The sequence below is a fragment of the Trachypithecus francoisi genome, unplaced genomic scaffold (genome assembly GCF_009764315.1).
Source record: "Trachypithecus francoisi isolate TF-2019V2 unplaced genomic scaffold, Tfra_2.0 Contig01461, whole genome shotgun sequence".
NCBI lineage: Eukaryota > Metazoa > Chordata > Mammalia > Primates > Cercopithecidae > Trachypithecus > Trachypithecus francoisi.
This window is the reverse complement of record NW_022681433.1, coordinates 1867023-1892017: the sequence shown is the minus strand read 5'-3', so window position 1 is coordinate 1892017 and position 24995 is coordinate 1867023. Positions and strand designations below refer to the sequence as shown.

Below are 24995 nucleotides of genomic sequence, written 5' to 3'. Positions count from 1 at the left end.
CAGGCTCTGAAATTGAGGCAACAATTAATAGCCTACCCACCAAAAAAAGTCCAGGACCAGATGGATTCACAGCTGAATTCTACCAGAGGTACAAGGTGGAGCTGGTACCATTCCTTCTGAAACTATTTCAATCAATAGAAAAAGAGGGAATCCTCCCTAACTCTTTTTATGAGGCCAACATCATCCTGATACCAAAGCCTGGCAGAGACACAACAAAAAGAGAGAATTTTAGACCAATATCCCTGATGAACATCGATGCAAAAATCCTCAATAAAATACTGGCAAACCGGATTCAGCAGCACATCAAAAAGCTTATCCACCATGATCAATGGGCTTCATCCCTGGGATGCAAGGCTGGTTCAACATTCGCAAATCAATAAACGTAATCCAGCATATAAACAGAACCAAAGACAAGAACCACATGATTATCTCAATAGATGCAGAAAAGGCTTTTGACAAAATTCAACAGCCCTTTATGCTAAAAACGCTCAATAAATTCGGTATTGATGGAACGTACCTCAAAATATAAGAGCTATTTATGACAAACCCACAGCTAATATCATACTGAATGGGCAAAAACTGGAAAAATTCCCTTTGAAAACTGGCACAAGACAGGGATGCCCTCTCTCACCACTCCTATTCAACATAGTGTTGGAAGTTCTGGCTAGGGCAATCAGGCAAGAGAAAGAAATCAAGGGTATCCAGTTAGGAAAAGAAGAAGTCAATTGTCCCTGTTTGCAGATGACATGATTGTATATTTAGAAAACCCCATTGTCTCAGCCCAAAATCTGCTTAAGCTGATAAGCAACTTCAGCAAAGTCTCAGGATACAAAATTAATGTGCAAAAATCACAAGCATTCTTATACACCAGTAACAGACAAGCAGAGAGCCAAATCAGGAATGAACTTCCATTCACAATTGCTTCAAAGAGAATCAAATACCTAGGAATCCAGCTTACAAGGGATGTAAAGGACCTCTTCAAGGAGAACTACAAACCACTGCTCAGTGAAATCAAAGAGGACACAAACAAGTGGAAGAACATACCATGCTCATGGATAGGAAGAATCAATATCGTGAAAATGGCCATACTGCCCAAGGTGATTTATAGATTCAATGCCATCCCCATCAAGCTACCAATGAGTTTCTTCACAGAATTGGAAAAAACGGCTTTAAAGTTCATATGGAACCAAAAAAGAGCCCGCATTGCCAAGACAATCCTAAGTCAAAAGGACAAAGCTGGAGGCGTCACGCTACCTGACTTCAAACTCTACTACAAGGCTACAGTAACCAAAACAGCATGGTACTGGTACCAAAACAGAGATATAGACCAATGGAACAGAACAGAGTCCTCAGAAATAATACCACACATCTACAGCCATCTGATCTTTGACAAACCTGAGAGAAAAAAACAAGAAATGGGGAAAGGATTCCCTATTTAATAAATGGTGCTGGGAAAATTGGCTAGCCATAAGTAGAAAGCTGAAACTGGATCCTTTCCTTACCCCTTATACGAAAATAATTCAAGATGGATTAGAGACTTAAATGTTAGACCTAATACCATAAAAACCCTAGAAGAAAATCTAGGTAGTACCATTCAGGACATAGGCATGGGCAAGGACTTCATGTCTAAAACACCAAAAGCAACGGCAGCAAAAGCAAAAATTGACACATGGGATCTAATTAAACTAAAGAGCTTTTGCACAGCCAAAGAAACTACCATCAGAGTGAACAGGCAACCTACAGAATGGGAAAAAATTTTTGCAACCTACTCATCTGACAAAGGGCTAATATCCAGAATCTACCAAGAACTCAAACAAATATACAAGAAAAAAGCAAACAACCCCATCAAAAAGTGGGGAAAGGATATGAACAGACATTTCTCAAAAGAAGACATCCATACAGCCAACAGACACATGAAAAAATGCTCATCATCACTCGCCATCAGAGAAATGCAAATCAAAACCACAATGAGATACCATCTCACACCAGTTAGAATGGCAATCATTAAGAAGTCAGGAAACAACAGGTGTTGGAGAGGATGTGGAGAAATAGGAACACTTTTACACTGTTGGTGGGATTGTAAACTAGTTCAACCATTATGGAAAACAGTATGGCGATTCCTCAAGGATCTAGAACTAGATGTACCATATGACCCAGCCATCCCACTACTGGGTATATACCCAAAGGATTATAAATTACTCTACTACAAAGACACATGCACACGTCTGTTTATTGCGGCACTATTCACAATAGCAAAGACTTGGAATCAACCCAAATGTCCATCTGTGACAGACTGGATTAAGAAAATGTGGCACATATACACCATGGAATACTATGCAGCCATCAAAAAGGATGAGTTTGCGTCCTTTGTAGGGACATGGATGCAGCTGGAAACCATCATTCTTAGCAAACTATCACAAGAAGAGAAAACCAAACACCGCATGTTCTCACTCACAGGTGGGAACTGAACAATGAGATCACTTGGACTCGGGAAGGGGAACATCACACACTGGGGCCTATCATGGGGAGGGGGGAGGAGGGAGGGATTGCATGGGGAGTTATACATGATATAAACGTCATGCACATGTACCCTAGAACTTAAAGTATAATAAAAAAAAAACAAAAAAAAAAAAAAACAAAAAACAGATACATAGACCAATGGAACAGGTGAGAGAAGCCAGAAACAAAACCACACACCTACAGCCATCTGATCTTTGACAAAGCCAACAAAAAAAAAGCAATGGCGAAAGGACTGAGGATTGCTTTGACTATTCAGGCTCTCTTTTGGTTCCATACAAATTGTAAAATAGCTTTTTCTGATTCTGTGAAAAACGACATTGGTAGTTTGATAGGAATAGCATTGTATCTGTAAATGGCTTTGGGCAGTATCTCCTTTATTTTCTCCCTTTCCTTCCCTCTCATTTCAGGAGATTCCATTTTAAAAAATTATCTTAGAGTGAGTATATAACAGTGTAGAAAGCAGAGGTAGACTGCCCATCTTTTTGGCTTTTGTATTCCAAACCAGGAGGTGGCAAACTTTTTCTACAAAAAGCCACATAGTAAATATTTTAGGCTTTACAGGCCACATGGTCTTTGTTGCAACTACTCAACTGTGCCCTTGTAGTGCAAAAGCAGACACAGATAATACATAAATGAATGAATGTAGCTGTGTTTCAATAAAACTTTATGGACACCAAAATTTGAATTTCATAAAATTTTCATATGCCATGAAATATAATTCTTTTATCAACAACTGATTTTTTTTCCAATTGTTAAAGTTTTTTTTTTTTTTTTTTTTTTTTAAATCTTAGTTTGTGGGCCTTACAAAAAAAGGTGGTGCAATTTGCCAGTCCCTGTTTTAATTGCTTAGGGAACCTAAGGGACTCTTCTAGAGCACGTAAGCAAATTTAGCAACACAGGAAAGCCTGGAAGAGAATGGGGCTTCATTTCTCAACCCTGCTCCCACCCTGGTGAGAGAAAAGAGATATCAGTGGGTCCTGCCATCCCACAAATGTATGTACTGTCATTACTCCCAGTGTAAAACATTCTGAATTTGCTGCTAAAATTTCAAACTAATGAGATTTCACTTAAAACTCTAGATTATGGTCTTCTCTTGAAAATGGGAGCATAAGGTCAAATTGGGGCCATATTCTCACATGGCAACAGCTAGGTAGTGACTGCCTTCCTATGTAGGACACAACTTCCTGTTCACCTGAGACCCTCCAGGCCTGTGTCCCCATCCACATTGCCTATCTGGCACCTATAAGCATTTAGTCTAAATTCTACTAAGCAGAGACATCTGTTTTCTTCTCTAAGGGTACAACTTCCATTAAAACTAATCCTTTGGTCCTAGGGAAGCCACATGGGGAAAAGGAATACAAACATGGGCTTCTGAGTTAGATAAACCTAGGCTGAAATCTCAGCTTTGTTCTTTGTTAGCAGAGTGAGCCTGGGCAAATGACTTACTCCCAACCTCAGAATGGGAGCAATAATAGATACATCTGAAATGGTGATTGTAATGATCATGCCAGAGAATGTATCAGAAGCAGCTAGCACACACTCAGCAGTTAATTAAAAGAAGAACCACTAGGATGGGGAAGTTCTTTGACGTGTATCTTTTTCTTTCAGACCCCGTATTCATTGTTGCCTTTTGTGGAAGGACCTGAAGGATGAGCTTACAATCTACCTTATTTTATAAAAAAAGAAATTAAGACCCAGAGAGGTGAAGTGACTACTTAAAGCCAACTAGTCATGGAACCAGGAAGAGGATTTGGATTTCTTAATTTTTAGTCAGAGGAAATTTCTCTGTGCTACAATACCTCACTAAAATTTCTGAATTCTTTCATAAGAGCCTTTCATTTGATAGCCAAAAGGTCTTCTAATAGAAAGGACACTGACTTAAGATTTCTGGCTAGTGATTACGTTTTTAAATGACAACTTCCAAATATAGTGAAATGACAAGAATTTGTCATTAGTTGTTGAAGTTCTAGTATTTAGTTGAAATCCTCCTGTTCTAAGCTCACCGACACCCTCCTGTGGTCAGTGGAAATAATAATTCCGGTCAAATAGTCTGGAGCTATTAAAGTTAATGGTTAATGGTTAAATGTAACAAGATAGATAGATACCAAATAACATAATACAAATTTACTATAATTACATTATTTTAGGCCCTGGCCATTGCACAGAGCAAAGATTACTTGTCTATCTCTGAAAAAATCTTTAACGAGATTGATAGATTATAATAGATGTTTCCTTAGGGCTTGTTCACAATAAAACTGCCTGTTATAAATTAATGTAAAAAAATCAGTGGCATTTCTATATACCAATAACATCCAAGTTGAAGGCCAAATCGAGAACACAATCCCATTCACAATAGCCACAAACAGAATAAAATACCTAAGAATACAGCCAACCAGCGAGATAAAAGATTTCTACAAATTACAGAATTATAAAATACTGCTGAAAGAAATCAGAGATAACACAGACAAATAGAAAAACATTCCATGCTCATGGATAGGAAGAATCAGTATTGTTAAAATGGCCACACTGCCCAAAGCAATGAATAGATTCAATACTATTCCTATCAAACTACCATTGGCATTCTTCACAGAATTAGAAAAAACTATTTTACAATTCATATGGAATCAAAAAAGAGCCTGAATAGCCAAGTAAAAAGAAGTAAAAAGAACAAAGCTGGAGGAATCAAATTATCCAACTTCAAACTATACTACAAGGCTACAGTAACCAAAACAGCACCGTACTGGTACAAAAACAGACACATAGACCAATGGAACAGAATAGAGAACCCAGAAACAAAGTTGCCCACTTGTAGCCATATGATTCTTGACAAAGTCAACAAAAACAAGCAATGGAGAAAGAACTCTCTATTCAATAAGTGGTGCTGGGATAAGTAGCTAGCCATATGCAGAAGAAGATTGAAACTGGACCTCTTCCTTTCACTAGACACAGAAATAAACTCAAAATGGACTAATGACTTAAATCTAAGACCTAAAACTATAAAAACCAAGAAGAAAACTAGGAAATACCATTCTGGACATCAGCCTTGGCAAATAATTTATGTAGGTCCCCAAAAGCAACTGCAACAAAAACAAAAATTGACTCATAAAAACAAACACACACACAAAGGGAGAAGAGAATGCACTCCGTTATCTTAGAATGCCAACCAATAAATGTAGAAGGAATACTGGAATCAGAAAAATCACCACTTTGCAACTATAGTGATAATAACTGATTTAAGCAAGAATCATGAACAGATGATAAAACTAATGAAGTTTGATGAAACAAGATTTACATCGTCTTCAAATATATGCCCACAAAACATGCTATGAAGGAAAAAAATAGTAATGTCACAGTGGAGACATCACCCTAACCAAATGTTCAAAGTTAACATCACCAGCAATGGGACAAATGAACATCATGTGTCACCTAGTAGAGCAGTCCCCAACCTTTTTGGCACCAGGAACTGGTTTCATGGAACAATTTTTCCAGGGACAGGGTAGGGGGAATGGTTTCAGGATGAAACTGTTTCACGTCAGATCATCAGGCTAAATTAGATTCTCACAAGGAGCGCACAACCTACACTGAGGACTCCTGATCTAACAGGACACATTGAGAACACAGCACTATTGTGATGTTCTTGCCAATGATGCATAAACTGGATCTAAAAATAGAAAACATCAGATGAACCCAAACTGAGGGAAGTTCTACAAAATCACTGGCCTATCGTCTTCAAAAATGTCAAGGTCATGAAAGTCAAGGAAAGATGAGGAACTGTTCAGATTGAAAGACACCAAAGAGACATGCAAAGTAAATGTAACACATGATCTGCAATTGCTTCCTTTTTCTATAAAGGATGTTACTGAGATATCTGAAATTTGAATAAGGTCTGTGGATTACACATTAATGCTATTATCAGTGTTAACTTCCTGATTTTGGGGTCTGTCTTGTGGTTATGTTAGGAGAATGCTCTTGTGAGGAAAAAACTGAATTTTTTTTTTTTTTCTTGAGACATAGTCTTGCTCTGTGGCCCAAGCTGGAGTGCAGTGGCATGATCTTGGCTCACTGCAACCTCTGCCCCCTGGGTTCAAGCAATTCTCCTGCCTCAGCCTCCCTAGTAGCTGGGGTTACAGGCGTGTGCTACCATGCTCAGCTAATGTTTGTATTTTTAGGAGAGACGGTTTTGTCATGTTGGTCAGGCTGGTCTCAAACTCCTGACCTCAGTTGATCTGCCCACCTTGGCCTCCCAAAGTGCTGGAATTACAGGCGTGAGCCACTGCGCCCGGCCAGTATTTACAGGTAATGGGGCATCATGTCTACAACTCACATTTAAGTGGTTCATGAAAAATAATGCAGCTATATAATATATATCCACACATACAGAGAGACAGACAGAGAGAGGGAGAAAGTAAAAGGTTTTAAAAATGTAATTACATTTTATGAAAAAATGGTTACATTATCTATATCCGGGGACAGAAATTATAGAGTTCGGATTTAAGACTCTGGTGATGGTAAGAGTTTTTTTTCCTATTATTTTTATCAGCAAGTGCCCTTGGTGAACATATGCTCCTTTTAAACTCACCAACGGTTAGAAGATATAGTGATATCTTCTTCAGAGGTTGAAGAATCAAGACCTATCCTGTAAAGGAAACGCTACTGCAATTTTAGAAAAGCCATACTTATATAAACAAGTATTGAAAATACATTTGTATAGTCTATCTATCTATCTAAATATTTCTCGAGCTGGGCTTGGGTGAGAAGGAAAGCTATATTCAGAATCTTAAACTATGTTCCTGTTTTATCTTGAGAGCAGTCAGAGGCCTTCCCTACCATCAAACCAGAGACACAGAAGAGATGTACATCTGATTTTTAAACTTCAAAATAATTATAGGCTATAAAAGAAGGAATATTGTTATTTTAAGACTAAGGGAGTCATAATTACAATAATGGCGACTGTTTACTGCTGTGAAATAGTCCTTACAGATTGTTGAGAGTAACCCGAAGCAGACTGGAACACATGAACTTGTTTCTGGTATTGTGTCAGATTTTTCTCTTTCTGAGTAATGATGTATACGTAAACATGAAGGCAGAGCCATTGAGGGAATGATGACTCACAGTCAAATGCAACACTTTCCTCTTTGGCTTGTGCAAAACCTATTTAAGTTTCAGATTTTCCTACGAGGGCTCTACAGATGTTCTTTATGGAAAGGATTATTCAGCCCTGAGCAGCAACATGAAATGTAGGCCCTTCAACAGCTTTGTATTCAATCTGACAATTCAAGTAAATCTGAAGTCCTGGACTCCAAAGAGTCCCAACCTAGAGGAAAGATCATTAGCTGTCACTTGGAAGGAGCTGGCTCTTGCTGTCAAAACCATGAAAAAATAAAAATAAAAAAATAAACTACATGGTCATGTTTGTTGTTCATCCAGCATTTCTTCTGGGGTGCTCCCCCTCCCATCCTTATTTCCTAACTTCATGTTTCAGGTGGGACTAATTCAGTCCCTCCTCATTCCAAACTCTAGGGGTGGAGACATGGCCCAGGTCTGACCAATCAGAGTATCCCCTACCTTTGGCCACAGTGATGGGTTCAGGGCATGTGACCTTACCAGCCTATTTAAGCACTCCTGAGGACTTCTGCTGAAATTACAGGGAGACACATGCCCCTTTGGCTGAGATTGCCAGCTGGGAGAACCATGTGTATTACCCAGTGCCACCAGGATCACCTTTGCCACCTGATGGAGAACGACTGTGTGAGAATGAAGCCACCCCAGAGAAAAGCAGAGCCTAGAGGAGAGAGGTTGGGTCCTGTGACATGTGTTGAGCGTCAGGCCCTGAGACTTCAAGGTTTTGTGAGCCAATAAATTTCCTTTTGTAGTTTAAGTTAGTGTGAGCTGAATTTTTGTCATATTCTATGTTCCTAATAAACATCATTTTACATACTTTTCGATTCCATAATAAATCTGGAATCACACGAAATAATAAGTCCTCTCTTCAAAGGTACAGGAAAAAGTTACTCTTTTAAGTGGCAGCTTAACCCTAGCATTCCAGATTTATTTTCTGAGGTCATAAATGACATGCAACCTGGCAATGTCATGAGTCAGGATTAGAATGAGCATAAAGGTCTTGTCCTAAGAGGTCTACTGGAGTAAAGAAAACCAGGAACGCAGACACTGGCAACTTGCTAACGTATCTTTTAAAGGTCAAAATAGATTTGGGGTCTATTGGGTTAAACAAAGTTAAAGAGGTTTCTTTTCAGAGAGACTTCTCAAAGCCAGATATTTACCAATTGTAATTTCATCTCTAAGAGGCTATTAAGTTATGCTGTGTTTCCTAACAGATTGAACATGGAATTGCATGAAAAATGGGTTCAGAGAGCAAACTTTCAGAAACATTTAGCTGGGCACAGTCACTCGTACCTGTAGTTCCATCTACTTGGAAGGCTGAGGTGAGAGGATTGCTTGAGCTTAGGAGTTTGAGGCCAGCCTAGGCAAAATGGTGAGACTCCAGTCTGAAAAAAAAGAAACACTGGACTATGTATGTTTCTATTTGTCCTGAGCATTTTCCTTGATTGCTCCATTTTCCTTGGCATCTGCCATTTTTATGGTTTCATCTAAAACCTTCAGGCTCAGGATCATTATATAAATCTCTCTCTCACTAGCTTGAAGCTCTAGTCCCTTGTTTTAATTTCTTAACACATCACGATTACCTCAAACAGCATATTCACAATGCCTGAACCTTATCTTCTCTCCGGCTTCCCTGGTTCCTTCAGTGATCTGCTTTTTTGCCAGACATCCAAACTAGAAATATCCATAATGTCTGCCTCCATGTCCCATAGTTAGCCAGTCTCCATCAACTCACACCTGGTCATTACCTCAGCCTCACAGTTGCCCAGCTTCACTCAGGCTTCCTTCCCAGACTACATCACTCCCAAGTCCACCCTTCTAAACACAGCTTTCAGTATTATATTTTTCTTATTCAATGAGCATCAGCAGCTCCCAGTCATAGGGAATCTGAAAACCTCTCTGGGCCTCCACACAGTCTAGCCTCTCCTATTCATGTGACTCCTTACTGTACTACTGCTCAAAAGACTGTTTGCTATAGTCAGGCTTTTCCTATGATATGCTAAAGGATGGGTATGCTTAAGACAGACAAAGGGTTGCCTGGAAGGTGAGCTTCCTTTCAACTGCTTTAAAAAACCTCCAGTGTCATCAAGATATGAGTATGCGGAAATTAAACCACACTCTGTCTTCTCAAATCTGCTAGGCTGTGTGTTTCCTGTGGCTCCAGACTCAGCTTTTACTCTCATCTCTGCTCTGGTGTCCACTCCACTAGCTCCTTGGGATAGTTGGTGTTGAAATTGGATTTGCCCTGTGGGCTTTGTGCTTGCATTAAATTGGCTGTGATATTTGTTCACTGCTTCTCTGGGGTCTGTACCTAGGTCATCCTTGAATCTGTGGTGGGCTAAGTCTGTGGTATAACTCCTCCTCTAATGAAGGAAACACAGCACACTCATTCTTACATTTATGCCTGCAGTCATGATTTCTAAAATGTCTGGAATGCCCTTCCCTCGCCTTTTGAACTATTAAAAAAAAATCAATTTTTTTCTGGAGCCAGACCAAGCTCCACCTCCTTTCCTTATGAATTTTATCTGCATAGACATGTCTCCTTTGAACTACTACAGCACAGGGCCCAAGTTTCCCAATTTAACATTGGGCTATATATTGTTTTGTGCCCCTTGCTATTGTTTCATGACTATCAGTCTCATCTCCCAGTTATACAGTGTAAGCTCCCTGCGGGTAACAACCATGTTTCATCTTTCAGTATCCCCCTCATCAGGCCTACATTGGTGGGTAAAGAGTAAGTGCTCCACTAGAACTGGCTGGCTAAATGATTCTCAAGGGACTCAACTATCTTCAGTGATCTGCCTTTTTGCCAGACATCCAAACTAGAAATATCCATAATGTCATAAGTTTGTCCATAACTTCTGTAATTTAATAGATGACAATCTGCCCATGCCACAGAGAAATTCTACAGCTTAGATCACCACCATCTCCCTAGGAAATTGCGGTTCATTGACCTTGCTGTAACCAGGCCTAGAATAAACATGGTTATTGACCAGGGGTGGTGGCTCACACCTGTAATCCTGGAGCTTTTGGAGGCCAAGGCAGGAAGATCACTTGGGGCCAGGACATTGAGACCAGCCTGGACAACATAGTGAGACCTGATCTCTATCAAAGAAAAAAAAAATTGGCCGGGTGTGGTGGCATGCCCATGTAGTCCCAGCTACTCAGAAGGCTGAGGGGAGAGGATCACTTGAGCCCAGGAAAGTTACAGATTTTAGTGAGCTATGATCATGCCACTGAACTCCAGCCTGAGTGGCAGAGTGAGATCCTATCTCTAAAAATGAATAAATAACTAAAAATGAAAACTGTTATTATATGAAAACAAACTAGAATATTGGAGGAGAGGACCAAAAGAATTTTTAAGAAATTGGAATTCTAATGATATAGCCATTAGATTTAGATATGACATCACAGGAAAACTTACGCACCAAAAAAAGTATCTATGATGGCAAATGTATAATTATGTTTGGACCTATAAATGTTGATTGTTGCTTGGGGCTGCTAGAAGGCTATTCATTAGGGTGGGTTTCTCACTGAGATTGTGCTTAAAAGTTTTCACTTTATTCATAGGCAGATAATTACTGAGAAGTCAATTTTTAAAAAAATGTCACATATAAAAGTCACAGTTATTTCAAGGGAACACAAACATGGCTGAAATGAGACTGACACTTGACTAGTGAGAGTGAAATCATGAAACAGAGCAGTTTGGAAAAGAAAAGCGACTTCTAAGTGAATGAGATGCTAGCTTCCTTTGGGACAGACCAGCCAGTCTAATTCGCTGCTTTTATGTCCCAGCCAGGCTTCCGCTCTGCCCTACGGCTTGAGGGTTTCACACATCCACTCTAGAAGTGGTGCACTTTTCTCTCTGGGAGTCAATGCTTTTAGCAGTTTTTGAATGGAAGCAGAGGGCATTGGTGGCTCAGTTCTTGGGCTATAGATTGTGGAGGAAATATATGGGCTATGCTCTGCCTGGAAAGTAAGCAGCAATAGTACACGGGAGAAGGCCTAGTCTCATACCTATATCTTCCTACCAGCAAATCCTGCAGAGCTTCAAATGAAACTTGTTCCAGAAAATCATTTTGACCCTTGTTAGGTCTGTGTCTCCTTACGTATCTGTATGAAAGTTCAATTAAAATTTAATTATGTCAATGTATGAACAAGAGGGAAAACTTTTATATTATTTTTAACATCCATATTCCTTAAACTGAGGGTAGAGATCACTGGACAGGAGCAAGGTTTGAAACAATTTCTGAGAAAGCTCATCAGTAACAACATCATCCATCAGGACCTTGAATCAACGGGACTCAGAAATGTAGTTCTTTCCCTACCTCTCCAGTCAGAAGTAGGTTAGAATGTGGCTATGGGCAAGTTATGATACATTTAAAAGCAGATTGCTTCAGTACAAAGAAAGTTATTTAACCTCCCGGTGCATTGGTGTCTTAACAGCTCTGTGCTTTGGTTTCCTCATCTGTAAATTGAGGTAATAACAGTACCTATTGTATAGTGTTTTTATAATAATTAAATGAGTTAAAGGCCTGCCATTTGTCTCTGTATGCTGAGAACAGCATTGGTATATGATCAGCACATATAAGTACTGGCTATTATTATTACTATTACTACCATTTTAGGGATTATTCTTCCTTCTTTTAAAACTCCCATTAGAGGCCGGGCGCGGTGGCTCAAGCCTGTAATCCCAGCACTTTGGGAGGCCGAGACGGGCGGATCACGAGGTCAGGAGATCGAGACCATCCTGGCGAACACTGTGAAACCCCGTCTCTACTAAAAAATACAAAAAACTAGCCGGGCGAGGTGGCGGGCGTCTGTAGTCCCAGCTACTCGGGAGGCTGAGGCAGGAGAATGGCGTAAACCCGGGAGGCGGAGCTTGCAGTGAGCTGAGATCCGGCCACTGCACTCCAGCCCCGGCGACAGAGCAAGACTCCGTCTCAAAAAAAAAAAAAAAAAAAAAAAACTCCCATTAGAATAGTATTAGTGAAAACAGTGTTCACAAATGGAGTGACTCCCAGGGTGTTAGTCTTTCTTGTTTATCTACTCCCAGGGCCTGTGCTCCTAGGTCTATTCAAATAGAGTATCTTACTGATATCTCTATCCAGCTGTTACAGAATTCTGATCTCAATATAAATATAGAAATAAGTAGACAACAACAACAAAGCTTTTTATTAGAATTCAAAAATATGTTCAAGTTGGTGACTTCTGGAAACACTTTCATAAGAGAATACATCAGAAACTGCTAAGTGTCCTACAGAGATAAGGGACAACCTACTGAACCAAGGCAGTTCAGAAAACTGACAACTAGTTTTGGTTAAGCAAGCATATGAAATGACCACAGATTCAACATATGCTATTTGTCCAAAAGGAACAATGAGGTTTCTCTACTTTTCTCCATGCCACCTTGATGTCTGTTTTCATGTTCTTTTGCTTTATCATAAATACTTTAAAAAATGACACTGATATAGGAAAAAGTGTGGGCTCTAGCCTTCCCATAATCACACTACTACATTTTCACTGGTGAATGGAACTGATGATCGCTCTTTTTTTTCTTTCTTTCTTTTATTTTTTTCTGAGACAGAGTCTCACTGTCACCCAGGCTGGAGTTCAGTGGCATGATCTCAGCTCACTGCAACCCTGCCACCCAGGTTCAAGTGAATCTTGTGCCTCAGCCTCCTGAGTAGCTGGCATTACAGGTGCATGCCACCATGCCTGGCTAGTTTTTGTATTTTTAGTAGAGATGGGTTTTCACCAGGTTGCCCAGGATGGTCTTGAACTGTTGACCTCAAGTGATCCACCTGCCTCAGCCTCCCAAAGTGCTGGGATTACAGGCATGAGCCACTGTGCCCGGCCAGATGATCACCCTCCTTAAATCCCAGAGGCATCAGCTTTCCTTTAAACACTCCACAGTGATTTCACTACATTCTTGAGGAGAAGCAGTATCCCTGTGTGGGTCCTGTCTTTCAATGTCTCATTTCTCAAAGAGAGATTGAGGACTCCCAAGAGTCCCATTCGTCCTGAGGAAGGAAAGATTGATGAGCTCATCACTACACAGCCTTAACGTTGTTTAGGGGTGGTGATGGGATACCTAACCAACTCACTTCTGCACACTGAATCACCCTGCTGCAACTGTGCTTGCTGTTACCCCTTTCCTGACAGCAGGCTCACTCTTCTGGAAACCAAGTTCAGATCCTGCTGCCTTGCTCACTTGAATAACATAGAAATTTTTCAACACTTTAACTTATTTTATCTATTCATCAAAGGAAAGAGTGTCAGGGATTAAATAAATGGCGTGAGAATCACTGAGAATTCGGTTTTCTTTTTTTTTTTTTTTCTTTTTTGAGACAGAGTCTTGCTCTATTGCCAGGCTGGAGTGCAGTGGAGCGATCCTGGCTCACTGCAACCTCTGCCTCCCGGGTTCAAGCGATTCTCCTGCCTCAGCCTCCCAAGTAGCTGGGACCACAGGCACACACCACCACGTCCAACTAATTTGTGAATTTTTAGTAGAGACAGGGTTTTACCATATTGGCCAGGATGGTCTTGATCTCTTGACCTTGTGATCTGCCCGCTTTGGCCTCCCAAAGTGCTGGGATTACAGGCATAAGCCACCACGCCTGGCCGAGAATTCAGTTTTCTATTATCAATTAAAGAGCATCTAAAAGGATCCTTTTTACTACTTGCCACAGAGCTGAAAATTATTTGGTTGCTCAGAAACATGGACTTCTATGGGAACCAACATAATCTGATGGAGTTATGCAGAGACAAATGGCAAGTTTTTAACTCCACTGGCATTTTCAGATTTTGGCAGGGGGAGATATTCTGGACACTCTGGATATCTGACTAGGTAGTGAAAGCTGGTAACGCTGCCTGGGCTGTAGGGCATGGTGGATAAAGAGCACAAATTGTAGAACTACTAACTCTGCCACTTACCAGCTGTGTGATCTTGGGCAAGTTATGTAACCTCTCTGGGCCTTACTTTATCCATCTGCGAATAACATACCTGGAACATTTTCTTACTCCAAAAATGATACCATAGATTGAGACTTTTTTTTTTTTTTAACACTCTGATCAAATTAGCTTTCTTGACCTTAGAAGTTTTAAAGTATTCATTTAAAATTATTTTAAGAATTAGCTTCACAGTCTGTATGTAATTACAACAACGAATGATGGCATGGCATTGGATACTATTATTATTGTATACATGGCATTGTATACTATTATTACTATTGTATACTATTATTATCCCTGGGTTTGCAACTATTGTGTAATTTTATTTGCATACTGAAAAATCAGCAAGGTTTTAAACATGTGCTTGTTTTGCATATGGATGTCCAATTGTCAAAGCACCATTTGTTGACTATCCTTTCTCCATTAAACTGTTTTGACATCTTTGTTGAAAACTATTGGCAATATGTCTGTGGGTCTAATTTTGGACAGTCTATTCTGTTTTATTGATTTAATTTTTTTGCGAACATTGCACTGTCTTGATTATTGTAGTTTTAGAGCAAATCTTAAAATTAGGTAGTATGAGTTCTCCAAACTTATTCCTCTTTTAAAAAATTATTTTGGTTCATTTAGTTCATTTATTTTCCCATATACATTTTAGAGTTGGCTTATTTATAGCTATAAACAAAATCTTGCAGAGATTGGATTGGAATTGTGTTAAATCTGTAGGCCAATTTGCAGAGAACTGACATCATTATTACGTTGTTTTTTTTTTTTTTTTTCCTGCCACAATATTTTTAATTACGTACAAAGGTCTGACATGGCACCCAGGGACCCATTTCACCCACTGCTCTGTTTGGCCGCCAGTCTTTTGTCTCTCTCTTCAGCAATGGTGAGGCGGATACCCTTTCCTCGGGGAAGAGAAATCCATGGTTTGTTGCCCTTGCCAATAACAAAAATGTTGGAAAGTCGAGTGGCAAAGCTGTTGCCATTGGCATCTTTCACGTGAACCACGTCAAAAGATCCAGGATGCCTCTCTCTGTTGGTGATCACACCAATTCTTCCCAGGTTAGCACCTCCAGTCACCATACACAGGTTACCAGTGTCGAACTTAATGAAATCAGTAATCTTGCCAGTCTCCAAATCAATCTGAATGGTATCATTCACCTTGATGAGGGGATCGGGGTAGCGGATGGTGCCGGCATCATGAGTCACCAGATGAGGGATTCCTTTTGTGCCCACAAAGATCTTTCTCACTTTATATAACTTGTACTTGGCCTCCTCAGATGTAATACGATGTACAGCAAAGCGACCCTTGGTGTCATAGATCAGACGGAAATTCTCTCCCGTCTTGTCAATGCTGATGACATCCATGAATCCAGCAGGGTAGGTTATATCAGTTCGGACCTTGCCATCGATCTTAATGAACCGCTGCATGCAAATCTTCTTTACTTCATCTCCTGTCAGGGCATACTTAAGTCTGTTCCTTAGGAAAATGATGAGGGGGAGACACTCTCTCAACTTGTGGGGACCGGTGGATGGATGAGGAGCAAACACACCGGTCAATTTATCCAGCATCCAATGCTTTGGAGCTGCTACCCACTTCAGATGCTTCTTGGGACCATGAGCCATGGCTGCGTTAGGCAAGGAAAGAGGACCTCTGTCTTCCAGTGCGCGTAGAAATTGGGCCCCTATGTTGAGTTTTCTAATCCATTAACTCTGTATATCTCTCCATTTATTTAGGTCTTTGATTTCTTTCATTAATGTTTTACAGTATTCAGCATACATATCCTGCACAAGTCTTACTGATTTATACCTAAATATTTCATTTTTAGAGAAAATTGTTTGTAAATGGTACATGCATTTTAAAATTGTAGTTGTTATCAATTGTTAGTATATAGAAATGTGATTGATTTTTGGCTTTGATAAACTCATTTATTAGTTCTAAGAGTAGTTTCTTTTGCTTGTTTGTTTTGTCCTTTTTTAAAAAATAGATTCTGTGGGATTTTCTAGGTAGGCAATTATGTTGTTTGCAAATAGGGACAGTTTTATTCCTTCCCAATCTGGATGTCTTTTATTTATTTTTCTTTTCTTATTGCTCCTTTTCTTATTGATGTTGAATAGGAATGGTGAGCATGGTCATCTTTGCCTTATTCCCAATGTTACAGGGAAAGCGTTCAGTCTCTTATCATTAAAATGTGGTGCCAGCTGTGGGGATTTTACAGATGCCCTTTACTGGGTTGAGAAAATTTCCTTCTATTCCTAGTTTTCTGAGAGTACCACTTCAATTTCCAAGCTGCCTTGAATCAAAACCAGAAGACTCTGGAGGAAAAGTGAGAAACTCATAGCTGATTACCATTTAGTAGTTCAAATTCTAGTCTTCTTCCTCAATTCATATGCTATCATTTATTTTTCAGGGACTTTGAATAGTTGCTTATGCATTCTGTCCAGGTTTTTTTTTTTTTTTTTTTTTTTTGAGACGGAGTCTCGCTCTGTCGCCCAGGCTGGAGTGCAGTGGCCGGATCTCAGCTCACTGCAAGCTCCGCCTCCCGGGTTTACGCCATTCTCTCGCCTCAGCCTCCCGAGTAGCTGGGACTACAGGCGCCCGCCATCTCGCCCGGCTAATTTTTTGTATTTTTTTTAGTAGAGACGGGGTTTCACAGTGTTCGCCAGGATGGTCTCGATCTCCTGACCTCGTGATCCGCCCGTCTCGGCCTCCCAAAGTGCTGGGATTACAGGCTTGAGCCACCGCGCCCGGCCTCTGTCCAGGTTTTACAGCTGCATTCAGTGGGAGAGACAAAGTGAGTGTCTGCTCCATTGTATTCAGAACTGGAATCCTTGAGTCATTTTAAAGTCAAAGAAAGAAAATTAACCAGCTTATTCAGTTCCATTAAAAAAAAAAGTACTGTTTTAAGTTTCAAGGATCCAAAGATGAGTTAAATTTAATCTCTACTTCTGAGGAATTATTTCATGCCCACCCTCATTCCTCTTTTCCACCTGGTAAATTCCTACTTGTTATTATTTTGAAGTAATTTTTAATTCTTATCAAAGTAATAAGCATACATGGTTTAATAAGTCAAATAGAACTACAAGATGTGTAACAAAAAATAGCACCCTTGTGACACAGTCTCCCCCTCAAGCAATTAAGAGGTCAAAGGTAACTACTTCAACTCTGCTTACTACATCTTCTACCATTTACCTCCATATTTCTAAGTAATATTCTTATGTCTCTTTATTTGTTCAATTTCAGACATTGCCTATTGACTTCCTATTATGAAAGGTAAGGATTATTTTACCTCTCCCACCTCAAACACACATCACTCATTTTTTTCTCCCCTCATTCCCCCTAATAAAGTGCTATCAGAAGCAAATCAATATTGTTTACTTTATCGTGACTATACAGTCCCCGACTTACGATGGTTCAATTTAACAATTTTCCTACATCGTAAAGTAGGAAAATTGTTAAATTGAACCATCATTACATCGGGGACTGCCTGTATAGTAATGACAATGAAGTGCTGAATAGCTCATGTACCTTACTGAATATATCATGTCAGAATCTAGACATAATGTATTCAGTAAGTTACATGAGCTATTCAGCACTTTATTACCAAATAGCCTTTTGTGTTAGATGATTTTGCCCAACTGGGGAGTACCTTTGCCACTCTTTCCACCCATGTCTTCCTCTTTCTTGGTTTACTCCCTTTTTTTAGTGACAGCACATCATGCAACAGCTTTTTGAGAAAGAATGTACTGTTTTTGAGATGTGCACATTTAATAATGGTTTTAGTCTACTTGATTAATAGCTTGGCTGGATATAAATTCTAGCTGGAAATCATTTTCCCTCTTTGATTTTCTCTTTAGTTTCCAATGCTGCTTTGGAGAAATCCAGTGCCATTAGGATTTCTGTCACTTTTATATGATCTGTTCCCTACTTCTTTCAAAATTATAATTGTCAGCCTTATTTCTTTATCCATGGGGTTCTACAATTTCAAGTGGACATGCTTTGGTGTGTGTGTGTGTGTGTTCCATTTGTTATACTGTACATCTGGTTCTTTAGTTCAGTGAAATTCTTAAATATAGATGCTACTACCTTCCTTGAGTCTAAGTAAAAAAAAGCAGACTTTCACTTTATCTTCTTGTTAGCTGTATGGTTTCCCTCCCATCCTAACTGGTGCCTTTGTAAGGGTGGAGGAGAGCCAGCTGCCTAGAAGCATAGGATAGAGGAGAAAATCTGGATGTCTCAATGTCCTAGACAGACTTTCAACTAATCTTCCAAATTTCAGTGCCACCCTACACTACAACCTTCAGAACTACACAGTATCTTCAAGTCCTGTTGCTAACAAAAGCTTAAAATAGGAGGAGGAAAAAGCTAAGAAAAGCTTAGAAAGACAGGATTAAAATTTGCCCTGTTTGTTGTTCCTGTTGTTGTTTTGTTTTGTTTCCTGTTTTCTACTGTTCTCAGGACTCAGAGTAAACGATGTATACTTTGCTGCATGTTTTTTGGTCTTGTTCTAATTTGTCTTTTAAATAAGGCTAAACGCCATAATCCTCTGCTGACAATCGTCCTATCATTGATTTCCTGCTTTTCTTCAAGCTGACAGGTTTAGGCAAAGACCATTTTTACAATTCCTTTTTTGGATCTGACAAAATTTTTTCCAAACAGGATTATAAACAAAGCTTACATTTTAACACTAGTATAGATGATGAATTATGTAACTCGTTGGATCATAAGTTAATATTAGGTATTTGAGTAATACTGTTTCATTTAAATTTGGCTTTGTCTCCATAAAGCATTGAGGAATTCTGTAGCCCAATATTAACTTAAATTCTAAGTTTCTATTTTTTATTGTTTACTGAGTATTTACTCTGTACCAGGCACTACTGTATTTCATTCTTACAACAACTTTGTTAAGGTTCAATTATTTTTATATTATGATTAGAAAGTAAGGCTTTGAAAGAATAAGTAATTTGCCAGAGATCACCTACAAAGTTGAACCAGGATTTTAATCTAGGTTTGAACACTACAAATTTCATGCTCTTAAATGGTAAGTCATACTGCTTATGAATAAAATCATAAATATAATAGCAAGAAGCTTTTATTTCTACAGCCATTGTGATTGTATATACGCTTACATTTAAGTGTATACCTAATGAGCTCAGAACTGTAACAGTTCCAGAGTCATCGACTGTCAACCTATTAATTGGATTTGACATTCAAGTTTATAGCCAGCATACTGCAGAATTAATTTTTCTTTATACTTTAAATAAATATTGCTAAAATTACCTCTTGACTGGCTGATCATATTGCTGAACAATACGCACTAGCGATATGGTAACATAATTATCCTACGGCCTGTCTTGAGAGAAGCAGGTTGAAATAGTCCTGCTGATGATTTGAAAAGGAATTTTTTAAGGTTAGACCTTTTCTAAAGAGGGAAAGTAGGATAATATTTCTATTTTAAATATTAGTTTAACATTCTATAATGTAAGTTTCATAATTTATAGGAGTATCATTCTTATTGGAGATGCATAAAAACTTAATGAAACCTCACGGCCTCCCTAAAATCATAAACTTGTTGATTTGCTTGCTTTAGGGAGGTGACTGCTGATTTAATTTTAATTGTATTTAGCAACTACTGATAATGTTGTGATCCAATGGAAGCTTTTCTTTTAGAGGAATGTAAAAATCAACTTGCAATTTCTCTCTGAAATACCATCTGTATAAGAAAGGAGGCCCATATGCATGAACTCAGAAGTGTTATCCTACTTCAGGGCAGATTTTTCTTCAATTCTTTACTCAAACCAAATTTCTGGTTCAAGAAGAGTATGGCCAATTTGTGACTGGGATAACTGCAGGCTTCCACATTTCCTGAGCTAACATGATACTATCTTATCTGTGTTCTCTGTACCTTTCTCCCTTTTTTCTCATTGCTCTCTGTCCCTATCACCATCTCATTGCCTCATTTCTGAAAGCCTTGCTGTTAGGTGACTGCTATAATTCTCCTTGGGGAGTTAGATGATAAAGCCCTAAATAAGCAAGTGGCATGATACAACTAAACTATACCAGCCTATGAGAGATAATTGCTAAGTATTTAGGAATTTTTCAAGCTGACTGTTAACCCTTGGTAGCTTGAAATCATGGTGGGGGTGTTTGCACCATGGAAACTGGCAAACTTAACAACCCCCCAGTCTCCATGAGAACTGGTTTACTAGCACGCCACCGGGTATTACACTTCTCAGGGGGATCTGGCATTTTCACTAGGTACTCCTGAAAAATCTTAAAGATTCCAAATGAATTTCCATGGCTGGTACGTCTCTAATAGGCATAAACAATAACAAAAATCATTACAGGCAATGCCCAAGTGTTACCATATAGGGAAACAGCTGGATCATCTTGCTGAAAGCCAGCTCTACTGACACGTGGCGAGGAGACATGGATGGTGGGAAATTATAAAAGTTCAGAAAAGCATTGCCTTTCTGGGCCATGAAAGATTCCCAAAGACATACGTACATATAACAATCCTACAAAATATGGATTGTTCTGTAAGAATGATCCACTGAATCAGACTATTTTTTCAGAGTTATTGATCAAAGTAAAGAATGACGTATAAGAGTAAATTAGGCTCCTTAAAAAGAATAAAGGACTTCATAATCCCATAAAGGATCTGAAGATAACCTAGCCTGTAAATTTACTAACAGACAGCCAGTTAAATAATCCAGTGGTTTCTAAAGCTGAAAGTAGAACTTAATATTCTACTGAGATCTTCAAAAATCAAAACCACTGGACTAGAGGTTACAGAAAAGGCCAATCTTAGTTACCTAAGTACATCAAACTGCATTTATTCATAGTCCTAGAACATTCTCTCTAAAAGGGGGAATAGACTAATGGTGCTTAACATAAATTAATTATCTTTTCCATGTATTTCTTTCTATGCCTCACTCCTTTTTATTTTCAAATGTTGAGTGTGTGCTTACTGTGTAGCAGGCAATGTCTCCACTATAATGATGAAAAAGTTCCAGTCTCACACTGTATTTCAGAAGATTGCATCCATTATTAAAGAATATAGTTTGAATAGTACTTCCTTAAGTACTAGTCAAAGGCAGAGATCCTACCAGCAATATACAGAAGATTTACTTCGTGATTTCTTCTAATTAGAAAATAACATTTGAAAGCTATAACCTTTTAAGCCTTTTTGCTCCCACAGAAATAATCATCAAGAGAAGATGATTTGATTTCTGAGGAAAACCGTGGTATAGCTTTAACAGCTTTCTTGGAAGAAATACAAATGTAACTAAGTAAAAGTATGAATAATATACTTTAAATATAGCCAGAAGAATTTTGACTTATAATTAACCCATGTTTCTGAAAATATGAAATCTAAAAGTAATAAATATAGATTCTTAATAATGGGCTCTTAAAACTACATTTATAATAATCCTTTCAGTTTGTTGTTATGGTTATTTATTATAGGAAAAACACATGTTCCTATCAAAACATGTAAAATTAATGAACACATTTTTTATACGCAGAGCTCAAAAAATACTCTTGTAAGCTGTACTCAAATCAAAATACCAATGAATTCATTAAACAAAAACGAAAACTCAAATCAACAATGGCAAAGCTAATAACTCCGGAAGGCTGAAATGTAGCCCAGACAGAGTAGTGATAAAGCATGTAACTATTAATACACTGTTTATCTCAATATGGACAGTTCCTTTGATACGATGCAGAGGAATCAGGAGGCATGGGGATCTTACGTGGTGGATGGCATGGCAGGTTATTTGCCCTGTCCTCACTGCTGACCTAAAGGCGCCTATCTTGCTCAACAGGAACCACATGAGACAAGAGTGTATAAGCCTTTCATGCCAGCAGGCCTGTTAACTTCCATGATGTAAAAAGTAAGCCCATTTGGCCACTAGATGGAGATCAGGTTACTCTGTCAGTGATGGGGAAGCTGCTTGCAGCCAGCAAGTCTTAAGTAAGCAGGGTATGGAGAACCTATTCTCTTTTTTCAATACTTCTATGAAAGGCATTTTCCAAGCTCTGAAGTTAGGAGCAGATCTGTGCTGAATAAAGAGTATATAAATGAAGAATAGCTCGAAAGATCAAACAGAAAGGGAACTGTAAAAGACAAATATTTGCTTGTTATTACTGTTGCCCCTGGAATGACTTCTATTTAGGTTTGATTGTGTAAACTACTTGTAAGTAATAAGATGAGCTGGTCCAAATAAGAGTAATTAAATAAGCTGTCTCATTATTTACCAAGCAGGGAAGAGGAGAGATATGACAAAAAATTAAAACAATGATGGATTATTAAGACAATTAGTCTTGTCTGTTTAAACATAAGAATACAGACTCAAGTTTGAGTATGTATATAAGTGCGCATTTTTAATATCAACCAAAATGGATCAACGGAACTTAGGGATCAAAGGAGAATGTTAGATAACATCTATTCAAATTTTCCAAATGAAACTATCATTCAATTCTGAATTATATAACTTTATTACTAAATATGTCTTATTTCTGTAATAGCTGAGCTTTATTTTATTTTTTTTAGAGACAGAGTCTTGTTTTGTTGCCCAGGTTGGGGTGCAGTGGCTCGATCTCAGCTCCTGCAACCTCCGCCTCCTGGGTTCAAGCAATTCTTGTGTGTCAGCCTCCCAAGTAGCTGGGATTACAGGCATGTGCCACCATGCCCAGCTTATAGCTGAACTTTAAACTGGAGACATAAAGTTAACATGTCCTGGAAAATGCTCGGTTTAGGGAAAGTTCAGATATTGCACTGTGTGATGTAGCTGAATATTTTGATTATTCTTGAGATGTTAGATAACATAATTCTGTTCATTTCTAACTTAATAACTATATAAACTCATTCAATAAATTTTATTCAGTTACATAAAAACAATATGTGACAGTTTAAAAGAAAAAAAATCCATTTGTTATCAAACAGTTTCAATTACCAGCACATTTTAGTATACAGGAGTGTGAGCATAAACAAACATATTAATTGCTTATTGCACCAATCATTGTGCTACAAGCTAGGAGTACAAAGATGTATATATAGCCAGAGAAGTAAATGGAAGAGAAGGCCTACATGATTAAAAAACAAATACAAATTCATTTTTGTAGCAGTCAAGAACAATTATTAAATGATCAGTAAAAGTCCTTTTTAAAGTTCTACTGTGAAAAATAAACTTAATCTTGACCAGATGGAAAACATGACCTTTGATCTCTACCATGTATAAAATATAGAAATTCAAACACAATAGTATTTACTATTAGGCACCAATGACTGTAATGAGAACAGGAGCTTAATTCGAAAAGAGAAGAAACTAATGTTTAGAATAATAAATGAAACAGGCCATAATTAATTGGTTTTCTAAATATTGTTATGAGTAGTAACCAACATTCAGTCTATTGCTGTAATCAGTCCATGGCACTTACTTAATCACATGTTTATTTTAGAGTCACACATTTGTTTTAGCTTAATTAAATTAATACATTTATACCCCTTCAAAAAGATTTGAGTTCTACTTTGGTTTGAGGTTTTCAAAATGTTCCTATAAGCTTTTGAGAATCTAAGAGAATTATTATTCATTCACAAACATATCTATTTCTATTTAAAGAAAATCACAAAAATAATCACATAAAATAGGAATTGTTAATCAGGTATTAATGAAATAGTCTGTAGAAATTTCTTATTTTGCTAATCGGCTCTTTGCAGAACAACCTGACTGGTAGGAACCTATTTTTCTTTTTGTTGGGTAAGCAAGTAATGTAAACAGGAGAGGTTCTGTTCTGAAGATTAATATAAATGAATAGTAAATAAATCCTTTTATTATATGCTTTAGTACATATGGGTATATAGCCTTCATCATTCTTCAAATTAGTTCCAGACAGGAACTAGATTGATTAGATGATGGCTGAGTCATTTCTGGAGTTGTCAGGTTTCTTTTCACTTTGGTGGCCTGTTCCCATATTTTTCTCCAGTGCAGGGTTGGGTCTACTTATTGTTGACTAGTAAATTTGCATTACCTGGAAATAAGGAAGTTGGTAAAAAACGTTCTATTGGATGCATATTTTTGCTCACCTTCTCCAGTTTAGAGGTTCTGGTCTTGTAATAACCTGCTGCATTCTAGTTCCTAAATGTTGCTGTTTCCTAGGTAGCATGTAGAGATGCTGACACTGAAGATGGTAAAAGTGAGAACAGATGCAAAGGTGCTGCTGGAAACTGGTTACTGCTTAAGGCTAAGAAAATAAAAGCTGCTGATTGTATTCATATGTTGTGATGTCAGTAACCTGCATGTTTAAGCAGTGACAGGAAAAAGAGGCACATTTTTACTTTTTCATCATTTAGATGGAGAAATTTCTTTGTCTTTTTATTTTGAAACTAAAAATT

The 24995-nt window shown here is 38.3% G+C and overlaps 2 protein-coding genes across 5 annotated transcripts in view; both read right to left on the bottom strand.

Annotated features, from left to right (window-relative positions):
- Positions 1-24995, bottom strand: part of VWA8 (von Willebrand factor A domain containing 8) — a 408431-nt gene that overhangs the window by 94382 nt on the left and 289054 nt on the right. Inside the window, exon 38 of one of the 4 annotated variants that reach the window (XM_033234160.1) lies at positions 23075-24631. The exons of the other annotated variants lie outside the window; for them this stretch is intronic. Within the exon in view, the coding sequence (XP_033090051.1) occupies positions 24614-24631 (18 nt within the window). The 3' untranslated portion in view covers positions 23075-24613. Of the gene's footprint in view, positions 1-23074; positions 24632-24995 lie in introns of those variants that run through there. 4 annotated transcript variants of the gene reach the window in all.
- LOC117096848 (40S ribosomal protein S4-like) lies at positions 15358-16272 on the bottom strand. The gene has a single exon (XM_033234173.1). It carries the CDS (start codon positions 16222-16224, stop codon positions 15433-15435), a length of 792 nt encoding a protein of 263 aa, XP_033090064.1. The 5' UTR covers positions 16225-16272; the 3' UTR covers positions 15358-15432.